General features: G+C 39.2%; 1 protein-coding gene across 4 annotated transcripts in view; it reads right to left on the bottom strand.

Annotated features, from left to right (window-relative positions):
• The window catches only part of F8 (coagulation factor VIII), a 142,168-nt gene that overhangs the window by 75,666 nt on the left and 43,868 nt on the right, over positions 1-22,634 (bottom strand). For all 4 annotated transcript variants that reach the window (NM_001145508.1, XM_005227639.5, XM_024987720.2 and 1 more), the window contains 4 exon segments: positions 1,809-1,902; positions 19,339-19,510; positions 20,008-20,266; positions 22,276-22,497. In NM_001145508.1, coding sequence (NP_001138980.1) covers positions 1,809-1,902; positions 19,339-19,510; positions 20,008-20,266; positions 22,276-22,497 — 747 coding nt within the window.

The raw sequence follows: 22,634 nt of genomic DNA, 5'->3' as shown, positions 1-22,634 counted from the left end.
AAAAGGATCAGATACTAATAAATAGCATGATTAAGAAGCTGGAAGACCTAAGGGATATGGTGAAAAGTCATATGTTTCTTCTCTTGATAAAAGAAAGTCTTTCTTCAGGAATACAAACACAAAATATATAAGATTAGCATGGTCTTAATATACTGCATATATTGAGACTTGCCTGGTGACTCAGTCAGTAAAGTGTTTGCCTACAATGTGGGAGACCTCGGTTCGATCCCTGGGTCAGGAAGATCCTCTGGAGAAGGAAATGGCAACCCACCCCAGTACTCTTGCCTGGAAAATCCCATAGACGGAGGAGCCTGGTAGGCTACAGTCCATGGGGTTGCAAAGAGTCAGACACGACTGAGAAACTTCACTTCACTTCAATATACTGCAAGCTAAAACTCACCATGATTTTGAACTACTGGTAGAGAATAAAGAAGGATAATGCATTTGACTGTAACAGTAAAATCATTGGAACTGTAGACAAAAGAATAACCATAGCACACCACCTAGTTCTTCAGTAACCTCATATTCTTATAATAAAAAATACATACTACAATAATATAAATGCTGGTTTTTGACTTTTAAAGTTTAAAATAAATATATAGAAAAAGCAAGGAGTTATTTAAAATTAAAGAACAATATGTAAATGTTATCAGCTTTAGTTTTTTTTTTTTTTTTTAGTTTTCTGTTTTTTTTTTAAATTTTATTTTATTTTTAAACTTTACGATACTATAAAGTAAAGGTATGGCTGGCAGCAGTTGAGAAATGGAAGAACAGATGAGAGGAAATGGCAAAGGGAACAGTTGTTAGTACTCTTAGTATAGTATCATAATGATATAAAAAGTAGGTATTTAGCATATTTTTAAAATTCTGCCAATTGAGGAACTAAAACAGTGATAAAAGTCTAAAACAACTGGAATAGGAAGAGGTGTAATGCTAAATCCTTATTTAACACAAAATTAAATATATAATGTTGTAACTATAAATATACTACTACTACTACTAAGTCACTTCAGTTGTGTCTGACTCTGTGCGACCCCACAGACGGCCGCCCACCAGGCTTCCCCGTCCCTGTGATTCTCCAGGCAAGAACACTGGAGTGGGTTGCCATTTCCTTCTCCAAACTATAAATATATATTTATATAAATAACTTTATATAAATATATAAAGTTGTTAAACAAAGGCGTAGCAAATAAATGACTTTTTTGAGATACAGAGGTAACTGCCAAAAATCTAAAGCAGAAATGCTTAAAAATGAAGGCTTTCCAACCCAGAATTCTATGTCCAGCAAAATTATCCTTCCAAAGTGAAGGCAAGGACTTTCCTGGTGGTCCAGTGGTTAAGAATCCACCTGCCAATGCAGGGAACACAGATTCGATCCCTGGTCCCTGGAAGATTCCACATGCCATGGAGCAACTAAGCCCCTGAGCCCATATGCCCTAGAGCCCATGCTCTGCAACAAGAGAAGCCACTGCAGTGAGAAGCCCACACACCACAACTAGAGTAGCTCACTCTCTGCAACTAGAGAAAGCCTGCAGGGAGCAATGAAGACTCAGCACAGCCAAGCAAATAAATAATTTATAAAATAATTAAATAATTATTTTACAAATACATAATTTATAATAAAAAATTAATAATTATTCTACAAATAAAAAAGTGAAGGTAAAATGAAGGCATATTTTTAAATAAAATAAAAGTTATGAGAATTAAGGATGGGGTAATACATGTGCATGATTGTAGTTGTTGTTGAGACTCTGTCCTCATCTGTATTTACAGGTAAGTAAGACCTAGAAAATTGAGGTAAAGCTTACCTTTTGGAAATCTCCCTGAGTGCAAAGGACTGACATCAGTGATTCCATGAGGGTAGATGTTATATGGCCGGCTTGCTTGATTCTTAAATATAATCTGAAAGTATAAATGAGATATAAGGTTGAGCACTAAGACAATTAGGATCAAGAAGCAAAATGTGGCCTGTCTCCAGAAAATAAAAGCTGCCTTGTATCTACAGTATAGGGGTTTAAGCCTAGATAGAGCTCAAAATATGTGTTCTTTTGGTTAAATTGCTCAGATAGCTACTTAGGTTTTTCACTAAAGGCTCATTTATTTTAAATTATTTAAAATTCACTTATTTAAAATTATTTTAGTTGCTTCAGGAAGAATTCCTTGTATCTTCTGACACTAGTACTTGAAATCTGGATGTCTGCTGAGGACACTGCTTCCCCTCAGTCTTTTGCACAATTTGGGCACTGAGTTCCCAATAGTGGAGAAGAAAATAGTGGTTCAAGTGATAAAACCTTCACTGGATGAGCAGGCAGGACCAGGGGGACAGTTGATTAGAGCATTAAGCAAGGGTGGCAGCTGGCATCATATGACTGCCTGAGCTTTCCAAAAGAGATGAAGAATAGAAAAGTGATAACATGGGAGCATCATTAAGCACCCTGAACTTATCAACCAGGCTCTATACTGAGGTTGTGTGATATGAGGATTAAAAAAACAAACAAACAAACAAAAAAACTTCTATTTGCAGGCTTATCTTACACACACTCATTTGGGAAAAGCCAACTGACAACCTATTCCTTGCCTGCTCCTAAGCAGCAGAATGATGTAGGAGAAAAATCACACAGCTCTGTGTGATTTAATTAATTAATTATTTAATTAAATTAATCAATTATATATATTCAGTTCAGTTCAGTCACTCAGTTGCGTCTGACTCTTTGTGGCACCATGAACTGAAGCATGCCAGGCCTCCCTGTTCATCACCAACTCCCAGAGTTTACTCAAACTCATGTCCATTGCGTCAGTGATGCCATCCAACTATCTCATCCTCTGTCATCCCCACTCCTGCCTTCAATCTTTCCCAGCATCAGAGTCTTTTCCAATGAGTCAGCTCTTCACATCAGGTGGCCAAAGTATTGGAGTTTCAGCTTCAGCATCAGTCCTTCCAATGAACATTCAGGACTGATTTCCTTTAGGATGGACTGGTTGGATCTCCTTGCAGTCCAAGGGACTCTCAAGAGTCTTCTCCAACACCATAGTTCAAAAGCACTAAATATAATTATATATTAATTAATGTAATATCATTATTAATGATAAATTAATGATAAAAAATCTCAAACAGATGCCCAAACTACCTAGATATACTATTATGTTTTCCTAGAAATTAATCTTCCCACTTACTCAGCTACTTTTCGCTTCCTGATCCTCATGCTCAGGTGTTTCTTTTTTTCACTGAGAAGAGAGACACATTCAGAAAAGAAATTCCTCATCCTCCCACCCTCAAGTCTACCAACCTAGATGCATATATGACCATATTTTCTCCTGTTAAAATCAGGTCCTATCTAATGACGACAACATCTCCCCCTGTGTACCAGTACATAATGAAGTGCCATTTTAAAAACTTCCTTTTGGAATAGAAAAGAGAACCCAGAATTAGATCCACACAAGTACAGTCCATTGATCTTTGACAAAGAAGCAAAGACAATCAAATGGAGTAAAGATGGTTTTTTCAACAAATGAGGCTGGAACAAGTAGACATCCACATGCAGGAAGAAGAAGAGGAGGAGAAAGGAGGGGAGGAAAAATAATCTAGATGCAGACCTAACCTTGCACAAAAATTCAGAAAAATAGATCACAGAGCTACATAATTGATTTGGAATTTTTATGTGAGATTTGCCCCTACCCTTCCATTTATTTATTTTTGAATTATTTATTATCATCAATATAGACTCATGCATATTTATTTTATAATTTAAGGTATACTTTACCACTACTTTATTTATTTGATTGGTTATATTCTTCTGGTTTGGCCATTAGAAGCTCCTGTATTCACTTGACATTATTCTCATTCTTTCATTTTTTGAGCACTTTCTTCCTTTCTGAAACCACAAGATGCTCCAGGCTCATCTTGTATCTTCCCTGGCCCAACCCTTGAATCATCGGTTCCCCAAAGGGCTTTGGTTCCTTTCACTCAGTTCAGTTCAGTTCAGTAGCTCAGTCATGTCCGACTCTTTGCAACCCCATGAATTGCAGCATGCCAGGCCTCCCTGTCCATCGCCAACTCCCGGATTTCACACAGACTCACGTCCATTGAGTCAGTGATGCCATCCAGCCATCTCATCCTCTGTCGTCCCTTTTTCCTCCTGCCCCCAATCCCTCCCAGCATCAGAGTCTTTTCCAATGAGTCAACTCTTCACACCAGGTGGCCAAAGTACTGGAGTTTCAGCTTTAGCATCATTCCTTCCAAGGAAATCCAGGGCTGATCTCCTTCAGAATGGACTGGTTGGATCTCCTTGCAGTCCAAGGGACTCTCAAGAGTCTTCTCCAACACCACAGTTCAAAAGCATCAATTCTTTGGCGCTCAGCTTTCTTCGCAGTCCAACTCTCACATCCATACATGACCACAGGAAAAACCATAGCCTTGACTAGACGGACCTTTGTTGGCAAAGAAATATCTCTGCTTTTCAATATGCTATCTAGGTTGGTCATAACTTTTCTCCCAAGGAGTAAGCGTCTTTCAATTTCATGACAGCAGTCACCATCTGCAGTGATTTTGGAGCCCCCCAAAATAAAGTCTGACACTGTTTACAAAGTTTCCCCATCTGTTTCCCATGAAGTGATGGCACCAGATCCCATGATCTTCATTCTCTGAATGTTGAGCTTTAAGCCAACTTTTTCACTCTCCTCTTTCATTTTCATCAAGAGGCTTTTTAGTTCCTCTTCATTTTCTGCCATAAGGGAGGTGTCATCTGCATATCTGAGGTTATCGATATTTCTCCCAGCAATCTTGATTCCAGCTTGTGCTTCTTCCAGCCCAGTGTTTCTCATGATGTATCCTGCATATAAGTTAAATAAGCAGGGTGACAATATACAGCCTTGACGTACTTCTTTTCCTATTTGGAAACAGTCTGTTGGTCCATGTCCAGTTCTAACTGTTGCTTCCTGACTTGAATATAGGTTTCTCAAGAGGCAGGTCAGGTGGTCTGGTATTCCCATCTCTTTCAGAATTTTCCACAGTTTATTGTGATCCACACAGTCAAAGGCTTTGGCATAGTCAATAAAGCAGAAATAGATGTTTTTCTGAAACTCTCTTGCTTTTTCGATGATCCAGTAAATGTTGGCAATTTGATCTCTGGTTCCTCTGCCTTTTCTAAAACCAGCTCGAACATCTGGAAGTTCATGGTTCACGTATTGTTGAAGCCTGGCTTGGAGAATTTTGAGCATTACTTTACTAGCATATGAGATGAGTGCAATTGTGCAGTAGATTGAGCATTCTTTGGCATTGCCTTTCTTTGGGATTGGAATGAAAACTGACCTTTTCCAGTCCTGTGGCCACTGCTGAGTTTTCCAAATTGGCTGGCATATTGAGTGCAGCACTTTCACAGAATCATCTTTCAGGATTTGAAATAGCTTTGCTGGAGCAGCCGTGAAGAGATACCCCATGTCCAAGGTAAAAGAAACCCAAGTAAGACAGTAGGTGTTGCAAGAGGGCATCAGAGGGCAGACAAACTGAAACCATAATCACAGAAAACTAGTCAATCTAATCACACTAGGACCACAGCCTTGTCTAACTCAATGAAACTAAGCCATGCCCGTGGGGACACCCAAGACAGGCGGGTCATGGTGGAGAGGGCTGACAGAATGTGGTCCACTGGAGAAGGGAATGGCAAACCACTTCAGTATTCTTGCCTTGAGAACTCCATGAACAGTATGAAAAGGCAAAATGATAGGATACTGAAAGAGGAACTCCCCAGGTCAGTAGGTGCCCAATATGCTACTGGAGATCAGTGGAGAAATAACTCCAGAAAGAATGAAGGGATGGAGCCAAAGCAAAAACAATACCCAGCTGTGGATGTGACTGGTGATAGAAGCAAGGTCCGATGCTGTAAAGAGCAATATTGCATAGGAACCTGGAATGTCAGGTCCATGAATCAAGGCAAATTGGAAGTGGTCAAACAAGAGATGGCAAGAGTGAATGTCGACATTCTAGGAATCAGTGAACTAAGATGGACTGGAATGGGTGAATTTAACTCAGATGACCATTATATCTACTACTGCGGGCAGGAATCCCTCAGAAGAAATGGAGTAGCCATCATGGTCAACAAAAGAGTCCGAAATGCAGTACTTGGATGCAATCTCAAAAACGACAGAATGATCTCTGTTTGTTTCCAAGGCAAACCATTCAATATCACAGTAATCCAAGTCTATTCCCCAACCAGTAACACTGAAGAAGCTGAAGTTGAATGGTTGTATGAAGACCTCCAAGACCTTTTAGAACTAACACCCAAAAAAGATGTCCTTTTCATTATAGGGGACTGGAATGCAAAAGTAGGAAGTCAAGAAACACCTGGAGTAACAGGAAAATTTGGCCTTGGAATACGGAATGAAGCAGGGCAAAGACTAATAGAGTTTTGCCAAGAAAATGCACTGGTCATAGCAAATACCCTCTTCCAACAACACAAGAGAAGACTCTACACATGGACATCACCAGATGGTCAACACCGAAATCAGATTGATTATATTCATTGCAGCCAAAGATGGATAAGCTCTACACAGTCAGCAAAAACAAGACCGGGAGCTGACTGTGGCTCAGATCATGAGCTCCTTATTGCCAAATTCAGACTTAAATTGAAGAAAGTAGGGAAAACCACTAGACCATTCAGGTATGTCCTAAATCAAATCAAATCCTTTCACTAGAGAATGGTAATTAGAAACCAAGATCTGAAAAAAAAAAAAAAGAAAGAAACCAAGATCTGGGTGTGCTCATTGCTACTGGGGTGTCACTGTTCCCAGGATCTCTTAGGAGGAAATACACTAATTCAAATATATGCACACATATGTAATTATTTCTGTATGTATCCATCTGTCTCTATAGGCAAACATGAACCTATAGTAATGTCTCCAACTCTAATCCAGTATCACATGATTTATTCTGGCCTTTTCTTTTTGTTTATAATTACCCTCTCCCTGGTGGCTTCCCTGGTGGTGCAGGCGGTAAAATGTCTGCCTGCAATGTGGGAGACCCGGGTTTGATTCCTCAGTCGGGAGATCCCCTGGAGAAGGAAATGGCCACCCACTCCAGTACTCTTGCCTGTAAAATCCCATGGACAGAGGAGCCTGGTCAATTACAGTCCATGGTGTTGCAAAGAGTCGGACATGACTGAGGGACTTCACATGGTCATAGTCATACCCTCTCCAACAGTGACAAATATAGCTCCCACTATCATTAGTATCCAACCAGTCCATTCTGAAAGAGATCAGCCCTGGGATTTCTTTGGAAGGAATGATGCTAAAGCTGAAACTCCAGTACTTTGGCCACCTCATGCGAAGAGTTGACTCATTGGAAAAGACTCTGATTCTGGGAGGGATTGGGGGCAGGAGGAGAAGGGGACGACAGAGGATGAGATGGCTGGATGGCATCACTGATTCGATGGACGTGAGTCTGAGTGAACTCCGGGAGATGGTGATGGACAGGGAGGCCTGGCATGCTGCAATTCATGGGGTCGCAAAGAGTCGGACACGACTGAGCGACTGAACTGACTGATCATTAGTAAAATCATTCATTTACTTAATCTTCAAATAATAACTGGGGCTTCCAAGATGGCTCTAGTGGTAAAGAATCCGCCTGCCAATGCAGGAGACAGACATAAGAGACATGGGTTTGATCCCTTGGTCGCAAAGATCCCCTAGAGGAGGAAATGGCAACCCACTCCAGTGTTCTTGCCTGGAGAATCCCATGGACAGAGGAGCCTGGTGGGAATATGGTCCATGGGGTCGCAAAGAGTGGAAAATGACTGAGTGACTTAGCACACACACAAATAATAACAGTTTTGTTTATTCTTTTCCAACCTTAAAACTTTATCTTTTTCTCCTAAGGATATTGGTTAGAATTTCTAGTAGAATATTAAATAAAGGTGGTGATACCTGTTAACTGTTTCTTATCTTGATCTTAAACAAGGATTTCTGAGTTTCACCACCAAGTATGATGGTGACTATGGATTTTCTGTAGAGCTTTATCAGGATTAGGCTGTCACTTGCAATCCCAGTTTCCTATGACTTTTTATTATGAACAGATTTTGAATTTTCACAAATATTTGTATGAAACTATTGAGATTATCAAATGATATTTTACCTTCTTATGTGTTACTGTAGTATATTACCATATTTGATTTTCTAAAGTTAAATTCATCTTGTTGTTCAGTCGCTCAGTTGCGTCCAACTCTTTGCGACCCCATGGACTGCAGCACGCCAGGCTTCCCTGTCCTTCACTATATCCCAAAGCTTGCTCAAACTCATGTCCATCAAGTTGGTGATGCCATCCAACCATCTCATCCTCTGTCGTCCCCTTCTCCTCTTGCCCTCAATCTTTCCCAGCATAAAAGTCTTTTCCAATGAGTCAGTTCTTCACATTAGGTGGCCAAAGTATTGGAGTTTCAGCTTTAGCATCAGTCCTTCCCATGAATATTCAGGACTGATCTCCTTTAGGATGGACTGGTTGGATCTCCTTGCAGTCCAAGGGGCTCTCAAGAGCCTTCTCCAACACCAAGTTCAAAAGCACTAAATTCATCTAGTACTCCTCAGATAAATCAGTTAGATCATAATATATTTACAATCATTTTTATATATTGTGCCACTGGGTTTATTAACTTTTGTTTAGGATTTTTTTGAATCCATGTTTGTAATACAACTGGTCTGTAACTTTAATTTTCCTTTCTTATACTGTCCTGGTCAGGTTGACAACTAAGGTTGTGCTAGCCTATAAGTACTGGTGGGTCTTTACTTTTCTCTGATACTAAACTTCCCTGGAGGTCCAGTGGTTAAGAATCTGCCTGCCAATGCAGGGGACATGGGTTCTCTCCCTGGTCTGGCAAGATTCCACATGCTGCAGGGCAACACGTGTACCACACATGTCCACAACCTGTGTACCACAACTACTAAAGCCTGCACTCTGCAAGAAGAGAAGCCACCACAATGAGAAGCCCATGTACAACCACAAAGAGTAGCCCCGGCTTGCCTCAATTAGAGAAAGCCAGAGCAAAGCACCGAAAACCCAGCGAAGTCGTAAATAAACTTAAAAATTTGAATACAAATTATATATCCCTTGAATATTGGGATAAATAGCCAATAAAATAGTGATCCTTTCTAGGTTAATAGTGATTTTCTTGCAACACATTCAAGATGTGACTTCAGTGTCTTCTGGCTTCCTTTGTTGCTTTTGAGAAATAGGTTGTGAGTTTATGTGGCAGTTTTAAAATATGGTTCCAAAATTCTTTGACATTCCTCCCACCAGAGGTAGGCCAAATTTTCCCTCTCCTTGATTCCGGGTGGGCTTTGACTCTGATTATGCCATAAAATGCTGTGTGACTTCTGATGCTGGGTCGTCAAAGGTGAGGCACTTTCTGACTTGTTTAGTGGAACACCCAAAGTTGGAGTCCAGAGTCGCTAATGTGCTTTCTGCCCTACAAATAGGCCTTTCCTAGATATTTCATATAAATTAAATCATGTAAGTGTTTTTTTGCTTGCCTTCTTTAATTTATCATAATACTTTGAGTTTTATCCATGTTGTATCATGTATGAGTAGTTCACTTCTTTTAATTGCTGACTAGCATTCCAATTGGCGTGCTATTCATGGGGTCGCCAAGAGTCGGACACGACTGAGCGACTGAACTGAACTGAACTGAACTGATTCCAATTATATGGATATACTACATTTTGTTTATTCATTCACTAATTGGTGAACATTTAAATAGCTTCCAATTTGGGGCTATTAGGAATAGTGCTGCTGTGAACATTCACATACAAGTCTTTGTGTGGACCTATATTTTCATCTTTCTTGAGTATATGCCTAGAAGGAATTGCTGAGTCACAGGGTAACTCCATTTTTAATGTTCTGAGGAATGGCCAAACTGTTATCTCAGACTGGATGTAACTCTTTCCCATCAGAGTTTATGAGACTTCCAATTTCTCTACGTCCTCACCAATGTTTGTTATTATCTGCCTTGCTGATTATAGCTATTCTGAAAAAGTGCAAGTGTTAGTCACTCAGTCGTGTCTGACTCTTTGCGACTCCATGGACTGTAGCCCGCCAGGCTCCTCTGTCCATAGAATTCCCCAGGCAAGAATACTGGAGTGGGTAGCCATTCCCTTCACCAAGGGATCTTCCCCACCCAGGGACTGAACCCAAGTCTCCTGCATTGCAGGCAGATTCTTTACCATCTAAGTCACCAGTGATTTTGATTTGCATTCCCCCAATAGCTAATGGGCTTCCCTGGTGGCTCAAATGGTAAGGAATCTGCCTGCAATGTGGGAGAGCAGGTTTGATACCTGGGTGGGGAAGATCCCCTGGAGGAGGAAATGACATCCCACTCCAGTATTCTTGCCTGGAGAATCCCATAGACAGAGGAGTCTGGTGAGCTACAGTCCATGGAGCCTCAAAGAGTTGGACACAACTGAGTAACTAATCCTTTCCTTTTCAAAGCTAATAATGTTCAGCATCTTTTCATGTGCTTTTTGGTCACTTCTTTGTACATCATCTTTGGAGAAATGTCTATACAAATACTAAAGGACCCAGGATTATTATTTTTTAGTTGGATTATTTGCCTTTTTATTATTCAGCTGTAAAAGTCCTTTATATGTTCTGGATACTATTCTTTTCATCAGATATATGATTTGTAATTATTTTCTCCTATTCCATGAGTTGTCTTTTCACTCTCGGGTTGGTGTCTTTGAGGCACAGAAGTTTTTAATTGTGATGAACTCCAATCTTTTATCTTTTGTTGCTTGTTGCTTTTGATGTCATACCTAAGAAACTATTGTGTAATCCAAGGTTACAAACATTTACTCCTGTATTTTCTTCTAAGGGTTTCATAGTTTTAGCTCTTACATTTATATCTTTGATCTACTTTTAGTATGGTATGAAGAAGGGTCAATCTCTTTCTTCTGCATGTGGGTATCCAGTTGTTCCAGTATTCTTTCCCCATTAATTGGTCTTGGGACATTTGTGAAAAGTCAAACGGTCACTTCTTACACTGTTGGTGGGAATGTAAATTGGTGCAGCCACTATAGAAAACAGTTTGGAAGTTCCTTTAAAAAACTAAAATAGAGCTACCATATGATCTAGCAACCCCATTTTGGGGGATATATCGAGAAAAGATGAAAACTCTAATTTTAAAAGATACATGCGCCGCAATGTTCTTTGCAGCACTATTTACAAAACCCAAGGCATGGAAACAACCCAAATGTCCATCGACAGATGAATGGATAAAAAAGATGTGGTACATATATACCATGCAATATTGTTGCTATTCAGTCACTAAATCATATCTGACTCTTTGGGACCCATGGACTGTAGCACACCAGGCTCCTTTGTCCTCCACTACTTCCTAGAATTTGCTCAAACTCATGTCCATTGAGTTGGTAATGCCATCTAACCATCTGATCCTCTGTCGCCCCTTTCTCCTTTTGCCTTCAATCTTTCTCAGCACCAGGCTCATGTAATATTTCTCAGCTGTAAAAAAGAATGAAATAATGCCATTTGCAGCAACATGGATGAACCCAGAGATTATCGTACTAAATGAAGTAAATCAGACAAAGACAAATACCATTTATCACTTATATGTGGAATATAAAATATGACACAAATGATTGTATTTACAAAATAGAAACAGATTCACTCATAGAAAACTAGCTTAAAGTTATCAAAAGGGAAAGAGAAGGGAAGGGGGATAAATGGGATTAACAGATAAAAACTATGATACATAAGATACACAGATAAGCAACAAAGATTTACTGTATACCACTCTAATGGCAGAAAGTAAGGAGGAACTAAAGAACCTCTTGATTGAGGGTGAAGAAGGAGAGTGAAAAAGCCAGATTAAAACTAAATATTACAAAAACTAAGATCATGGCATCCAGTACCATCACTTCATGGCAAAAAGATGGGGGAACAATGGAAACAGTGACAGACTTTATTTTCCTGGGCTCCAAAATCACTGCAGATGGTGACTGCAGCCCCAAAATTAAAAGATGCTTGCCCCTTGGAGAAAAGCTATGACCAACCCAGACAGCATATTAAAAAGCAGAGACATTACTTTGCTGACAAAGGCCTGTATAGCCAAAGCTATGGTTTTTCCAGTAGTTATGTATGGATGTGAGAGTTGGACCATAACGAAAGCTGAGCACCGAAGAATTGATGCTTTTAAACTGTGGTGTTGGAGAAGACTCTTGAGAGTCCCTTGGACTGCAAGAAAATCAAACCAGTCAATCTTAAAGGAAATCAGTCCTGAATATTCATTGGAAGGACTGAGGCTGAAGCTGAATCTCCAATAGTTTAGCCAGCTGATGAGAAGAGCCAACTCATTAGAAAAGACCCTGATGCTGGGAAGGATTGAAGGCAGGAGAAGAAGGGGATGACACAGGATGAGATGGTTGGATGGCATCACTGACTCAATGGACATTAGCTAGGGAAAACCTCAGGAGATTTTGAAGGACAGGGAAGCCTGGTGTGCTACAGTCCCTGGGGTCACAAAACATTGGATACAACTTGGTGACTTAACACAACAACAACAGGAAATTATGCCCAATATTTGTGATAACCTATAATGGAGTATACTATGCAAAAACACTGAATCGCTATACTGAAATTAACATATCTTAATATTGTAAATCAACTATACTTCAATAAAAAGTCGAGTCTCCATAGATACATAGGTTTATTTCTGGACTCTCAATTGTTTTCCGTTGATCTACATATCTAACCTTATGCTGGTACCACTCTTTCATGATTACTGTAGCTTTGTGGTAAGTTTTGAAATTGAAGTGTGAGTTCTCAAACTTTGTTTTTTCTTTTTCCCCAAGATTCATTTGTCTATTAGGGGACCTATGCAATTTCATCTGTATTTTAGGATCAGCTTGTCAATTTATGCAAAAAAGACAGTTGGGATTTTGATAGGGATTTAATTAGATCTATAGATAAATTTGGAAGAGCCTTAAAAGTAAGTGGCTCTTTCAATCTATAAATATTATATGTTTATCCATTTATTTAGATATTTAAAAATTATCCCAGTAACAATTTTTACATTTTTCACTTTACAATTTTTTACAATATATTTTTCACATTTTTATAGTTTTTTACAATACATTTTTTCAGTTTTCAGTGTCCAAGTCTTATGCCATTTTTGTTAAATTTATCCCAAGTTATTTCATTCTTTTTATGTTATCATGAATGAAAGCTTTCCTAATTTTCTTTGCAGATTTTTCATTGAAGTGTAAAGAAATACAACTTATTTTTTAATATTGATCTTGTATCTCGTAACCTTGCTGTGCTGGTTTATTAGTTCCAATACATTTTTAGTATTAAAAGATGCTTGCTCCTTGGAAGAAAAGTTATGACCAACCTAGACAGCATATTAAAAAGCAGAGACATTACTTTGCCAACAAATGTCTGTCTAGTCAAAGCTATGTTTTTTCAGTAGTCATGTACGGATGTGAGAGTTGGATCATAACGAAAGCCGAGCACTGGAGAATTGATGCTTTTAAACTGTGGTGTTGGAGAAAACTCTCAAGAGTCTCTTGGACTGCAAGGAGATCCAACCAGTCCATCCTCAAGGAAATCAGTCCTGAATATTCACTGGAAGGACTGATGCTGAAGCTGAAACTCAAATACTTTGGCCACCTGAGGAAAAGAGCTGACTCATTTGAAAAGACACTGAAGAGCTAACTCATTTGAAAAGACACTGATGCTGGGAAGATTGAAGGCTGGAGGAGAAGGAGACAACAGAGGATGAGATGGTTGGATGGCATCACTGACTCAATGGACATGAGTTTGAGTAAACTCCGGGAGTTGGCGATGGACAGGGAGGCCTGGTGTGCTACAGTCCATGGGGTTGCAAAGAGTTAGACATGACTGAGTGACTGAACTGAACTAAACCTTTTTAGTAGATTCTTTAGGATTTTCTATATAAAATATTGTATCATCAGCAAATAAAGACAGTATTACTTCTTTCTTTCCAATCTAAATGCCTATAATTCCTTTTTTTTTTTTTTTTTTTTGCTTTACTGCATTGGCTGCCAGTACAGTGTTAAATGGGCTTCCCCCCATGACTCAGTGGTAAAGAATCTGCATGCCAATGCAAAGACGCAGGAGACATGGGTTCAATCCCTGGGTCAGGAAGATCTCCTGGAAAAGGAAATGGCAATCCACTCCAGTATTCTTGCCTGGGAAATTCCATGGACAGAGGAGCCTCTGGCTACAGCCCATGGGGTCACAAAGACTTGGACATGACTGAGCAACTGAACAATGACAACAACAGTGTTAAATATAGCAAGAGTGGACATCTTAACTTGTTCCTAATTTCAAAGGGAAAACATTTAGTCTTTCACCAAATTATAAATTTTCCTTAAATGTTATTCATCAAGTTAAGGATCTTGCATTGTGTTGCTAGTTTACTAAGAGTTTTGTCTATCATGAATGGGTAATGGATTTCGCCAAGCCCTTTTTCTTCACCTATTACATGATCACATGATTTTTGTCCTTTGTTCATTAATATGTTGAGCTGTACTAATTTTCATATTTTAATCATCCCTACATTACTGAGATAAATCTCACTTGATTATGGTATATGATCTTTTAAAAGTGTTGCTAGATTTGGTTTAATAATGTGTTGTGGAGGATTTTTGCAATTATGTTCACAAGAAATTTTGGACTTTAGTTTTCTTTAAAATTTTGAGGCTTGTTTCATGGCCTAATGTATATAAAGTCTATCCTGGAGAATGTTTTGTGTTCATTTGAGAAGAATATGTATTCTATTGGAGTTGGGTGGCCTGATCCATAGATGTCTGTTAGACCTAGTTGGTTTATAGATGAAATGAGATTAGCCATTTGTTGATAAATGGTGAAGCTGAGTGATGGATTCAAGGAAGTTTATTTTACTATTCTCACTACTTCTGAATAAATTTGATAATTTCTGTATACAATGTAAAAAATAATCCTCCAGTTTTCACATTAACAGAAAAGCCTCACAGGATTCAGCATATGTAAGTTCACAACACGAGAAATGAAAGAATAAGGTTCACCAACATGAAATGCCAGGTTGAATGAAACACAAGCTGGAATCAAGATTGCCAGGAGAAATATCAATAAGCTCAGATATGCAGATGAAACCACCCTTACAGCAGAAATTGAAGAGGAACTAAAAAGACTCTTGATGAAAGTGAAAGAAGAGAGTAAAAAAGCTGGCTTAAAATTCAACATTCAAAAAACTAAGATCATGGCATCCAGTGCCATCACTTCATGGCAAATAGATGGGAAACAATAACAGATTTTATTTTTGGGGGCTCCAGAATCACTGCTAATGGTGACTGTAGCCATGAAATTAAAAGATGCTTGCTTCTTGGAAGAAAAGCTATGACAAACCTAGACAGCATATTAAAAAGCAGAGGCATTACTTTGCCAACAAAGGTCTTTCTAGGCAAAGCTATGGTTTTTCCAGTAGTCATGTATGGATGTGAGAGTTGGACCATAAAGAAAGCTGAGTGCCAAAGAATTGATGCTTTTGAACTATAGTGTTGGAGAAGATTCCTAAGAGTCCCTCCAAGGAGATCAAAACAGTCAATCCTAAAGGAAATCAATCCTGAATATTTACAGGAAGGACTGATGCTAAAGCTGAAGCTCCAATACTCTGGTCACCTGAGGCAAATAACTGACTCATTGTAAAAGATTCTGATGTTGAGAAAGATTGAAGGCAGGAGGAGAAGGGGACGACAGAGAATGAGATGGTTGGATGGCATCACTGACTCAATGGACATGAGTTTGAGCAAGCTCTGGGAGTTGGTGATGGACAGGGAAGCCTGACATGCTGCATTCCATGGGGTTGCAGAGTCTGACACAACTAAGCAACTGAACTGAACTGAGGTAGACTTATATATCTTGATATGAAACAATATCCAAGATACATTGTTAAAATTTTTAAATCAAGGTACAGAACAATTTTCAGGGACTTCCCAGGTGGCTCAGTAGTAAAGAATCCACCTGCCAGTTCAGGAGCCACAGGAGACATGGGTTCAATCCTTTGGTTGGAAGCATCCCCTGGAGGAGGAAATGGCAATCCACTCCAGTGTTCTTGCCTGGAAAATTCCATGGACAGAGGAGCCTAGTGGGCTACAGTCCATGTAGTTGAAAAGAGTCAGACACAAGTAAGGGACTGAACACACTTGCGCAGAACAATCTACATCATGCTTCTGTTTTTGTGTGAAATATATGCACATGTATTGGTATAGTCTTAGTTTCTCAGTTGTTTCAGATTCTTTGCAACCCCATGGAATGTAGTGTATATAGTTTATGCATGTCTTTGTATAACTTATATTATTCCTGAAAGGGAATATGAAAAACTGACAGCAATAATTGCAGCTCAGACTAGGGTACTAGAAGTCTGGGAGGAAGGTAAGTTTCCTTTTGTTTTGCATACACTTTTTTGCCTTTTGAGTTACTTTTACTAATTAAAAACAGGTAAATAAAATTCAAAAAGAAAAATGTACAATAATAGCTAACTAAAATTTTAAAGAAGGGCAATGAAGAAAGACGTGCCCTACAAATATCAGAACATATTACAAGATTGTAGTCATTAAAACAGTATAGTAACAGATCAGTTAAAGAGAACAGATTTCAGCATTTTAGTATATAACCAAAAGAACTTACCAGGTGGCTCAGTGGTAAAGAAACTGCCTGTGATGCAGGAGACCTGGGTTTGATCCCTGGGTCAGGAAGAACCCCTAGAGAAGGGAATGGCTACCCACTCCAGTATTCTTGCCTGGGAAATCCCATGGACAGAAGAGCCTGGTGGGCTACAGTGCATGGGTTCGCAAAGAGTCAGACATCACTAAGTATGCATGCATATAATAAAAAAGGCATTTTTCAATTAGTGAAGAAATGTTGATTGGGCCAAATTGCTGTCACTTGCAGAAATCCTTATTTGACACTATGCTCTATACCCAAAAGTAACCTCCAGAACAATTAGAATGCTTATTATAAAAATAAAACTGTAAACACAAAAAGAATAAAATATAGTAGACTATTTTTATCATCTCTTAGGGGTGGTGAAGATGCTCCTGGGAAGAAAACATAAATGAAAAATATTCAGAAAAATATAAATGTAAAGACTGATAAAAAGATCTTGACTATATTAAAACTGAAAATCTTTATAGGGAAAAAGGCATCATAAACAAGTTAAAGTACAAGTGACAGACTGAGAAAAATACATGAAAGATAAATAATAATGTGCTAATATCTGTAATACATAAAGCCTTTTACAAATATATAAGCAAAAGATGGCCATTTCTAACAAAATTTCACGGTGATAAGAGAACAGACTCTATGATTTCAATATCTTTAGACCATGAAATTTTTACACCTTGCTTTATGTCCCTAGATATCTTCCAGGGTCTCCTAGTTTATAGTCTATAGGGACTTGAATAGAATTCATATGCTACTGTTGTGTGAAAAATTGTATAAACTTCAATTATGTTGAATTGGTTCACAGTGCCTTTCAGGTCTACTATATGTTTATCCTTCTCTGTATATTCATTTTATTAATTTTTGAGAGTTTGGTATTGAAACTCCAACTAAAATCTTCATTTACCTACTTAAAAAATAATTGCAATATATAGAGGAAGTATGTGTATTTCCCAAGTCTCCTGTAAATGCGTTATCATACTTTCATAATTTAAAAAAGGAAAATAAAAAAGGAATGCTGCCTGCCATGTCAGTAATCAACAGATGTTGCAGTCACCAGCAATTGCAGTCACCCTCAACAGTGAGCCCTTGGGGTACTTAGGCTGGAAACAAGGAATGCCTGCCATCTAGTGGTCAGCAAACTGAAGCCACCCCCAGTGGTGCAGGTTGAGGAAACTCAGGATGTGAAAACACAGGATCCTGGCCCCAGATACCTGAGGTGCAGATCAAAGGAATGATTTCACTGAGCACACTCTGGGATCTTCCCATGCACAGAAAAGCCCTAAATTCCTCAACTTGACATATCTAGTTGTCTTTAATTAGAAATAAATCTTTTGACAGTCTGACTACCTGCCTCTTGCTGGAAAGAAAGAAAGAAAGAATGAAAGAAAGAAAGAATAAAGAAAGAAAGAAAAAGAAAGAAAGAGAAAGAAAGAGAAAGAAAGAGAAAGAAAGAAAGAGAAGTCGTTCAGTCATGTCCGACTCTTTGCAACCCCATGGACTGTAGCCCAACAGGCTTCTCTGTCCATGGGATTTTCCAGGCAAGAGTACTGGGGTGGGTTGCCATTTCCTTCTCCAAGGGATCTTCCCCTCCCAGGAATCGAACCCGGGTCTCCTGCATCATAGGCAGACGCTTTACCGTCTGAGCCACCACGGAAGTCTTTGTTGCAAAGATTCCTATATATCATGGCTCCCCTCCTCAGAAGAGTTCTCTCAAAGTTATTTGAGATGCTGTCTCCCCAGCCCAAGTTCTAAGAATGGTGACTTACTAAAATGTAACTCTCCACTTTTTATGTTGTGCATTTTTTTCCCTCATTGACATGACCATCTATCTGTAAACTGATTGTGAAAAAATATCCCTGCTTTTTTTAAACCATTGTTCTCTGCAGCATAAGTGTTACTAATATCTTCCATCAAGGGCCATGAAATGTTTTCTGGAAAGGGATGGGTAGATAGTAAATGCTCTAGGCTTTCTGGGCTATATCTACACTCTGTTACATATCTTTGTTGTTTTTTTCCTTGCTGAGTTACTTTAGTCATGTCTGATTCTGTGCAACCCCATGGACTGGAGCCCACCAGGCTCCTCTGTCCATGGGGATTCTCCAGGCAAGAATACTAGAGTGGGTTTCCATTTCCTTCTCCAGGGGATCTTCCTACCAGGGATCAAACCCACATCTCTTATGTCTCTTGCATTGGCAGATGGGTTCTTTACCACTAGCACCACCTGGGAAGCCCCATTCTTTTCCTTATAGCTCTCAAAAATGTAAAATCCTTCTATGTTCACAGGTTCTCCAAAAGTAGACTATGAGACAAATTTGGCTCACAGCCCTTAATCTGCTGATTCCTGTACTAGTGGAAAAAATTGTAGAAGGATATGTATGAAAGTTTAAGCAATGAGTATTTCAGTGGAGTGGCAGGTTTAATGGGTGGCATTAATTTTGTTTCCTATGTATGAATATTTTAAAACAAATTTATAATTTACATTTATTTGTGTAATATTTATACATTTTAAAAGATGATGCCCATTGGACATGAGGCTGAAACAGGAAGTTGCAGAAAACTCACAACTCTCCAGCCTTTGTCTTCTTACCCAAGCTTTTATCTTTTCTTCAACTTACCAAAAGTGTGTCTCCAACTTCTCCATAAAGTAAAGGCCCCAGGATCCCTGATTCATGCTGAATAGCTTCACGAGTCTTAAATGTTCCATCTGTGTAAGCTATAAACCGTACTTTTCTGTACTTCCTACCAATCCGCTGAGGACCGTGGTTCAGATACAGACTTTTATAACTTCTGTATGAGACACAAAAAGATAAGATGTTGGAATGAAGCATGCCAGGTAAAGGACTGGTTGCTAAAATTCAACTTTAAAACAGCTGATATGATTTCATCAAGGAAGGGTGAGAAAAATCTAGGTATCCCTGGTGGGAATTTCTGAAATATGTTAATACTCTTGGTCTGCTTAGCCGGAGAGAGGACTTCCCCTGTGCCTCAGAAGGTAAAGCATCTGCCTACAATGCGGGAGACCTGGGTTTGATCCCTGGGTCAGGAAGATCCCCTGGAGAAGGAAATGGCAACCCACTCCAGTACTCTTGCCTGAAAAATCCCATGAACAGAGGAGCCTGGTAGGCTACAGTCCATAGGGTCCCAAAGAGTGGACACGATTGAGTGACTTCACACTTGCCTGTACCTAACCCTACACATGGCTTAAGGGTTTGCTGTTTTGAGAAACTGGGAAGAACTTTTGGATTATGGGGAAGAGATAACACCAAGAGTCAAAAGTTCCTTACCTGTCACTGGTGGTGAGGACCGAGGGGGCATAGTCCCAGTCATCCTCTTCAGCAGCAATGTAGTGGACCCAGGTTTTAGGATGCTTCTTTGCAACTGAGCGCATTTGGATAAAGGGAGGCGCACTGTCGCCATCAAACCTGACCACATCCATGTCAGAGTCATCCAAACCATCATCATAATCTTCTTCTTGGTTATTTTTCATCCATAGTCGGGGTTCCTCTGGGCAACTATCTACTTTGACATAAGCTTCCATACCATCTGAAGTCAGACAAAACCAACGTGAGGTTCAATGAGGTTTTCTGGCCTCAACTCTTCTGACTTTGTTTTCTCTTATGCCTTCAAGGCCTTCTCCTAAGGGTTTTAACCTCCTGTATGTTTTACCTTCCCTATAGCTGGTACTTTCAGGTTTCTTCCTGTGGTCTTTGCACTCACCATTTCCCTTCTGCCCAACTCTCCTCCAATCTATGACTCCTGTTTCAAGATTTCCTCATTTGCTTTTCTTTCCCTTCTGGAACTGGCTCTGAGCCTATCACTTCCCAACTCTCAAATTGTAAATAAGAAGGCCTGAGGAATTGCATATTTTCAGCTTTTGGAAACCTAGGTCAGACTAATTCCCCACCCCTACAGTTACCTAATAATTTTTATACATAGTCCATTGAATTATGATACAAACCATAGATTTAGTAGCTTGTCAAGAAAAATCATAGTATAGATATAAATTTTAAGACATATCCAAAGTTAATAAAAACATGAAAAGGTTCAGCTTAGAATTAAGGAAATACATTATATATTTTAAGAGCATGTCCGACTGTGGCTAGATGTAAGCCTTAAAGCAAGTCTATTAAGCAATCTTAATCTCATTTGCATGCTTTATAAAATGTAAATAATAATAATCCCTCCCCTATCTAATGCCATAGGACAGCTTTGAATAAAAATTCTAAGAAAGGAGACCTATTTACTGGGTGATGGGGAACAAGGCAGATTTTAGGAGCAGCAAGCACCTAGTGTGGGTTCATGTGGCCTTAAACAAAATTCAGTCTAGATCTAAAAATGAAGGATTTTGTATGAGTTCCAAAAAGACAAAACATTTTTCTGAAAAACAAGGATTAAAATCAGCATAAAGAAGGGTCAAAAGAATAAGAAAAAGAGAGCGAACATAAAACAAACTCTTCTTAAACAGAATCAGGCTTCAAACTAGGTCATGAGCAGCCTGCATACAAGTAAATGACCTTTCCCTATGTGCCTATAGGATCGACTTCCTGTTACTTGTCTGGTATGACACATTTTGTCTTGTCAAAAATCCCATAATTATTATGTAACTTTTTATGTAATGTATCAGGAAAAGAGGTTCCTATGTTTCCTCACTACAGAGGACTAGAAACAAAGTCACTCACAGAAAATAAGTGGGAAAAAGTGCAAGATCAAATCTCTTTTTCAGGGCAACCAAGGAACCTGAAGGGAGGGTTAATACTAGATTGACAGGAATAACAAGTGCTGTTCATCATGAAAGATCAGGCCTCCCCAACATTTCTTTCCAATAGCTCTCAATGGCCACAATAGAGGAGGAGACAAAGAGAGCTGTTAGACTGATCCAAGATTAAGAGTTAGCAGAGTAAATATACAAGAAGAAAAATGGGGATGAGCTGATCATGTAACATGAGTTTTCATAGCCTATAGCTACAAATGAGCTCACTCACATTAACGATAATTTGCAACCGTAGGTACCATCATCTCAACTTCCTTAGGTAGGATCTTTGACCCTTTGCAAAGTCAAGTCATCCTTGAAAGCTTCACGTGGTGCCTCACGTGTGTTTACCAACTTCCACTCCCATGTTGTTTCTCCTGATGTCTCTCATCTCTGACCGAGTATCTACAGCATGCCTCCTTGTATACCAGTTGTCTGGTGTCTCATATGGAGCACCACAATATCCTTTTGTATTTGCTATATATTGGGGCATCATTACTGACATCCTGGAGCCCTTAGGATTACATCCTAGATTCCATGACCCCAAATCGCTCTCTCCATAGTACTAAAGCCTACTTAATGTTGGGAAAACAACATTAAGTAGGCTTTAGTAAACAACAACATACTCTCCTCCTCACATTCGCCACCTCATTCTTCACTAAACCATTTCCCTTCCCTTGATCACAGATAAACCCCCAAGTCCTATTTACTAATAATCAAGCCCTCTTATATTCAAGGTGAAATATTTAAAAGAAGAGCTGGATATTTCTAATACTCATTTTTTAAGATCTATAGACATTACCATGTTGGTGGGAAGAGATACGACAAAACAGTAGAAACTGGCCACAGTCCATCAGGACTGTCTGAGCGGTAAGGAAAGTTATTGGTGAGATCTCCAAGGAAGCCTGGCGATGGTTCCTCACGAGAAATGTGTGGCCTTCAAGGAAAATTGAGTGCACTTCCGGGGTGGTGCCCATTCCAATCACGTGCCAATAGACTGATTTCTTATGACATCCAATCAGACCTGGGAAGTAAGAATAACATAACTAGAGCCAAGAAGCAGAGAATCTGAAATGGAAAACACTTTCTAGGATAGGATGAACAAACTCTGTGTACAAATTTTTATTATCTTGACTTGAAACCCAACTTTCCAAGGACACG

This window comes from Bos taurus, chromosome X, assembly GCF_002263795.3.
Source record: "Bos taurus isolate L1 Dominette 01449 registration number 42190680 breed Hereford chromosome X, ARS-UCD2.0, whole genome shotgun sequence".
Lineage (NCBI taxonomy): Eukaryota > Metazoa > Chordata > Mammalia > Artiodactyla > Bovidae > Bos > Bos taurus.
The sequence above is the reverse complement of the archived record's forward strand: the minus strand, read 5'-3'. Positions and strand labels throughout refer to the sequence as shown.